Below are 6,712 nucleotides of genomic sequence, written 5' to 3'. Positions count from 1 at the left end.
CTCTCTGGCCTGTTTCTTCAGTTGTACCATGACTTCAGCTGATTAGATCGAGTTTTCTCACACTTTGACCACCAGCCACGGAAAGAAATTCATTTTTCGTCATGACCTAGTACACACACATTTATACCTAAAGAAATTTCCTGAAGCAATACTTATCCTTACTGTGTGCAATGCACTTTGATATTTCCTGTCATATTTTCTCTTATTAAAATACTGAATCCCACTCACTAAAATGATCCCATGATCCTCTGTTTGTAAAAGTGAGAAAAACACTATTAATCTCATATTATCCAAGAATAAAATTCTCTGAGAGTATAAAAGTAATTTCCATTTTATTCATCCCAATAATTCTTAGAAAATGATGAGATGTCTACTGTCTGTAGCATTTAGTAAAAGGCAGCGTGGAGACCTCCTTAAGTCATTTTATAGGATTCCCCTCCCGGCAGTTCAGGAGCAAACTGATGAGAAACATTCTTTCTAGGAACTTTATAGGCTGCAATGGCTTAAGGTGCGGCAATTAGTAAGAAAGCGACAGTGCTCTGATTTTCCTCAATGGATCCTCACCTAAGTTGTAAAATGGAGCCTTAACTAGCCTCCTAATTTATCTTTTCCTGTAATAAAACTCACGAAATATCCTGCCCAGTCCCCTACCCCTCAAAGCGCAGAGTTGGCTTGGCTAGTACTGAAAAAGATTTCCTGCCATTAACCTAGAAGAAACATAAAACGTCAACTATTTTCTGTGGGCCGTTCTGCAATGTTCACCCAGTTGTGGCTTATCCCGTGTTCTTCAACGAGTCAGACAGCATGGGGTGACAGATTCTTATGACTTGAAAAATGCCAGAGCAGACAAGCAGTCCCTAAGCAAAATCAAGAAGCACCCAATTAAAAACTGTTTGCACAGATGCAAAGGCATGGAAATTTATATGGCAAGGTCTGAGTTCCAGAGTTTGTTTTGTTTTTAATTACACACCCAACCAAACGCATAAAATACCACAAACGAGTGTAGTGAAAATGTTGTCTTTTCTATTTTCAGACTGAAATATGGAGCTCATAAAAACGAAGCTGTCATAAATTTTCATACTCAGGGATAAAACGACTTATAACCAAGAAAAAAAAACATACACACACCCAAGTATAACAGTGGTAAACAGTTTTTATTCAGGCAATGAAACATGGAAAAAATATATTAGTAATCATTATAATAATTTCATTTGTGAGTATAACTTTTACAAATATTTACCTGACATATAAAAGGGAAATTACTGTGCATATAAAATTCATGTAGATGATTATTCCACACAACACAATCCTGACAGCAGTAGTCAATGCAGCGTCCATTCCTCCAGACAAGCGGCTCCTCACACACTTCATGGCACCCAAGGGGACACAGTGGAAGCAGATGTGCAATCAACGTTTACTTGTTGGCACATTAGTACAAATGGGCATCTACTGGCAAACACACACTTGCTAACAGCAACACGGAAAAGTTCACTGCTACCTCTGAGATTTAAAAGAAATGCCTGGATCCTGTCCCACTGAGTGAGAAGGCCTGAGGCTTAAGCTGTGGGTGTGGTAACCTACAGGCTGCCCAGGATCTAGATGGGGGGTGGTTTCAGAGTTCAAAGTTTTATATGTCCACTTGAAAATGATTCATCAATATAGAACATCGGTTAACCATGTGACTAGGAGATACTTTTTGGAGTTTATTTCAGATACCACTAAAAGGCAGAGGGGGGAAAAGTGGCATCTTCACAGTTCTCAAGTGAAGAAACAATACAGAGAAGGTTCACGCCACACCTCAGCTCCATGCCTGGCCTCCTGCAAATGAGTTAAAGTGTTAAACAGACTGCCACAGGCCAGCATCGCACGCAACATCTCCACATTAGAACTACACCAAGAATATATATGTGATAGCTGTAACCATATTATAGTTAATAAAGTCATTCCTTAGGAATCTTGTTTGTCCAAATCTAACTGTATGCTAAGAGGCACAGAAATGGGATTGCATTTGGACAAAAAAACTACAAAAGTGCAATCTTTAGTCTCCAGAATGGCTAGCTCTGGGCACTAGGGTCTTCACTGGAAATGCTGCCATTTACATTATCTTCCAGAGGAGATCCTTAGAGAGATGTGTCTATTATATCAATTCCTTTACCTTCACTAAATGGGAGACTCAAGGTTTGAGCAATAAATTGCTTTTTTAAAATCACAGGAATCTGGAGGCCAGTCAAACATTTTTGGACAGATGTCTCCTCGAAATACTTCTTTATTAAAATCTTTGAAGAGGATGACTTCTTAGACCTTTGGCTTGACATTCTGGGGTTCCCAGACTATATTTGTTCTTTAATAAGCAAATAATAATCTGCTATCTTTTAAATTCTTCAGAATATATACATCTTTACTTTAAAATCCTTTGTCTGAATCACTGACTCAACACCCAGTTTCTCTCTTCCCAACAAGAGGATAAAGAAACCCCAGTGCGAGGGCAAGCTGGCATGGTCACAGAGCTACAAAGAGACAGCAGTGGTGTACAGTTCATGAGATGGCTACCAATTGTAGTGAAAAACCAAAAGGAAATAAAAAGGGAGCCTTAGAGCTTTTACTCCACTAAAAAGGGATGTGCCAAATCATTTCCAACTAGTGTGCATAAGACTTTCCAATGCTCGTTCTTTAAGAACTCCATTCTAAGCTTTAGAGCTGCCACAGAGCCCTTTGTTACCTTTATTTAAAGTGAGTGCGACACTCTGGCTGCTTTCAGACAGCCCAGGAACGTCTCGGGCAGTTTACTCTCCCTGTTTATAAACAGTATGGATTCAGGGCTGTCTAATAAACATAAATATCTAAGTATGTGTGTGAGAGTCGCACAAAGTGTGGCACAGGTACAAAGGGTAACTGGCTAGAAGGAAAATTTGACTTGAGCTATCCTCTTGAAAAAAATGTAAATCTTCCCTTAGACCCCATATCATTCTGGAAGGCTGCCAGAGCCTCAGAGTTTCTCACCATCATGTGCTTCTGCACTTCCTAATTTGGGCCGAGTCTGAAGAAGCTAGAAACCACGTGAGAAAACTGGGCTTCTCAATATTTCCAGAACAGTTTTACAGAACAAAAGGTTTGGGCAGGTCACCGGCTCCCAGGAGCTTCTCCAAATAAAGTAAATCTCAGAGGTCTGACTGTAACTGACTAGCCAACCAAGTGACAAATTATTCGCTCTGTCTTACATTAAATCCTCCAATTAAAATGCTTTTAGGTAAAGACTATCTACACTCGGGCAAAGTCAAAGACTTAAGAAATGGCTTGGGATCCAGAGTCTCAACAAGATCACCTAATACTCCCCAAACCACTACTAGGCCAGCAGCTTCCCTTCATTTCCCTCTCATTTTTGTAACAGGGTTTAAAACTAACAAGTAATTCAGCCCTGCCATGTTGTGAAGCAAAACTCTGGGCTATATTCTTACTCTCCAGAGTTCTAAAAGTTTTGTTTTGGTTTTTTTTTTTTTTGCTCATTTTTAAAGAAAAATAAACATACTACATTCTGCCCAGTATATTCTCTTAATCTGCCAGCTGTGCAAGCTACATTTTTATCCTTGTTGGAGAATATCCACCTATGAAATTAGAAGGAAGAACATTTCCTTGTCACGGTCATGGCTGAGGCCATCGGCAAATTATCACTTCACAGGGGCCCTTTTGTCTTCCTTGTGCAACAACTTCATTCACTAGGGTCTCGTTTTTAAGGGGTCTCTTCTACCAGTGTGCGAGGGAAGGATTGTCATCACCTATTTTAACACATAGCTACTTTTTTCTTCATACACAAGAAGCCTAAGCAGGACTATGGATTTATAAGGGAGACCACTATAAGCCTTTCATGCTTAAAGCAGATCAATGTAAAACAAGTGAACATGGACATGTCACCAAAACACAGCAGCAAAAAGGTTTAGCAATGTTTCTTCCTGCAAAATGCAAAGCTAATTTCCCCAGTAGCAAAAGACTGAAAGAGGAAATCAGTTACACCAGCTGGAAACACTGGTATTCCACTGATATGACAACTACAGGACGGCGTTCACATTAAACCACAGTGACTGCTTTCAAAGCCCAAATGATTGTCAAGTCACTTCTCCAACCACAGATCATTTCTGTTCTTTTTTGCACAAAATAAGACAATAGGCTTTAAAATACAGCCCAAGCACCAATTACGATAAATGCATATTGGTAAAACGTGACTTCTGGCTTTAAAAGACATTATTGACCTCCCTGGGGCTAAAGACTGCACCCCTGTGAAGAGTATACTGCCAAGGAAGAATTCATTTGTAAAGATCTACAGAGGTTCTCCACTAGGCACAATTCATTGCTGAAGCTGGATCATGCAATAGTTTTACAAGAAAAGAACGAAAACTTACGTGTACTGAATATAGTGCATATCACCATGAAGACTTTCAGGGTGTTAAGATTAAGACAAAAGAGTGCTTTAAAACACTTGCATGAATTTGGTTTTGCCTCTCAAGTGGAAGGGAATTCACCGACATTACATGGAAAATTTCTATTTGGGGGTTAATGGCCCCACCACTCTGAACCAGGTCCAGGAAGAGCTTGAGGAATTTGGTTTTGCGAGTGTAAATCTGCTCCCTGCATCCCCCTCCTCCAGTATTCAAATGGTCTTTGTTTAAAAATATTCAAGGCCCCGTGGCTTGGTGGTTAAGTGAGTGCGCTCCGCTGCTGGCGACCCGGGTTCGGATCCCGGGCGCGCACCGACGCACTGCTTCTCCGGCCATGCTGAGGCCGCGTCCCACATACGGCAACTAGACGGATGTGCAGCTATGACACACAGCTATCTACTGGGGCTTTGGGGGAAAAGTAAATAAATAAAATCTTTAAAAAAAAAAAAAAAAAAAATATTCAAAATGCGCTGATTTCTGGAGCAGTTCACGTGATTTTTACTGCCCATTTAAAAAAAAAATTCTACTATCTTAAGTTTGGAAGGATTTTTTTGCCTTAAAAAAATTCTCAAGAACAATGCATCACACTTGTCAAAAACCAACTGTTTGGGGGCCGGCCCGGTGGCGCAAGCGGTTAAGTGCGCGCGCTCCGCTGCGGCAGCCCGGGGTTCGCTGGTTCGGATCCCGGGCGCGCACCGATGCACTGCTTGGCAAGCCATGCTGTGGCGGCGTCCCATATAAAGTGGAGGAAGATGGGCACAGATGTTAGCCCAGGGCCGTCTTCCTCAGCGAAAAAAAAAAAAGAGGAGGATTGGCGGATATTAGCTCAGGGCTGATCTCCTCACAAAAAAAAAACCGTTTGTTCACCACATAAATTGCTACTGGGGTTACCGTTGCCTCTTAATCAAATAAGATCATCTAAACCTTTTACAAGTAGATTTTCTTTGCATATTTCAAACAGAAAGATAATACCGAGTACATGTTGATTTCGTAGCAACAAATGGAAGCAGGGGAGACTACGTGGTTTTGGGACAGACTTGCAGAACCCCAGCTCCGAGGGAGCCCCGTGCTGCTGCTTGTGCAGGAAGCAGACACTCTCGGTCTGAAGACTCACCCCAAGGGGGCCCACTCATCAAGGCTGAGGAGTGTTCAGACACCAGGGCAAAAAAACGTCAGGGCAAAACGTCTTCCCCAGATGTGAAACCTGAGTCTGGGGTTATGAGTCACGACAGACACTAGTCTGGGGGCTTCACATCTTCAATCCCCCACATTCTGAAGTTGGCATTCTGAGCCAGGACTCTATTTCAAAACAGAGTTTTCCATTTATGGAAATATGCTCTTCTGTGGAGATGTTCTTATTTGACTATGCTTCAGGGAAAAAACAGCAGCATATATAAATGTGTGTGTGTGTGTGTGTGTGTGAGTGTGTATAAATGAGTACTCAGAGTCCCTTCTTGTTTATAAACTGGAAGTAACAATCGGGCAAATTATCTCCTCAAATAAAGCCACTAATATTGGAAATTAAATTTAAAAGATGAAATAAATAGGTCACACAAAAATATTCAGGCACGTGGTGGACAGGCAATGATCCAAAATAGTAGCCACAAAATCACAAATTTAACGCATTTGGGAAACTAAAGATGACTTTAAAATGAACCAAAGATAGAGAGACCACAAACCCAGACTTAGCAGCCTAACTGAACCTATCACTGGAGAATTGAGAAGCACTCTAAGGCCCTCAGATGCCACTCCTTCCGTGACTGTGCAATACTCGAGGGCTCCTTCCAGGGCTGTCGTGTCAGCAGCAAAGCGGGACAGGCAGCAGTAGGCGTGTGCTTTTTTAAAGTTTTTTTTTTTTTTTCTGCAAAGGGACAATTATTCCTGGATAAGGCAAGATAATTGTGGTCACGAGAGAAGCAGCCAAATGCAGATCTGCTGAGCTAACAGGGGGAACTCAGTCAGTCTTTCCCAGCTTTGCAATCAGCTCATCACAGATTTTCGTCAGCTCTTCAATTTCTTGGTTCTGAAAGACAAATGATATGTGATTAGGCAGGCTACTTGTGTCCTGAGATGAAGGCCAATTACAGCCCAATAGTCCCAAGACTGCCTATACTCTACTTGGACCTCCTGACTCGGTGGTTCTTAACTTTTCTACATCACAAACCCTTTAAAGAAAGGAAGGCTATACACCTTCTCCCCTGGAAAGTGTTCATGTGTTCACAAAGTTACGCTTAAATCGAGTAGGGAGTGAAGGTAGCCACTGGCTCTCTGCGGCCTGTCCA

General features: G+C 41.6%; 1 protein-coding gene across 7 annotated transcripts in view; it reads right to left on the bottom strand.

The window, feature by feature from the left end:
* Positions 1–1,135: 1,135 nt before the first annotated feature.
* TACC1 (transforming acidic coiled-coil containing protein 1) overlaps positions 1,136–6,712 on the bottom strand; it is a 96,276-nt gene continuing 90,699 nt past the window's right edge. For all 7 annotated transcript variants that reach the window (XM_087418535.1, XM_087418536.1, XM_087418538.1 and 4 more), the window contains one exon: positions 1,136–6,453. In XM_087418535.1, coding sequence (XP_087274661.1) covers positions 6,385–6,453 — 69 coding nt within the window. In that variant the 3' untranslated portion in view covers positions 1,136–6,384. The remainder of the gene's footprint in view (positions 6,454–6,712) is intronic.

Source organism: Ceratotherium simum, chromosome 28 (genome assembly GCF_057802395.1).
Source record: "Ceratotherium simum simum isolate JZ-2026a chromosome 28, ASM5780239v1, whole genome shotgun sequence".
NCBI classification, from domain to species: domain Eukaryota; kingdom Metazoa; phylum Chordata; class Mammalia; order Perissodactyla; family Rhinocerotidae; genus Ceratotherium; species Ceratotherium simum.
This window is presented reverse-complemented; position numbering and strand designations above follow the sequence as displayed.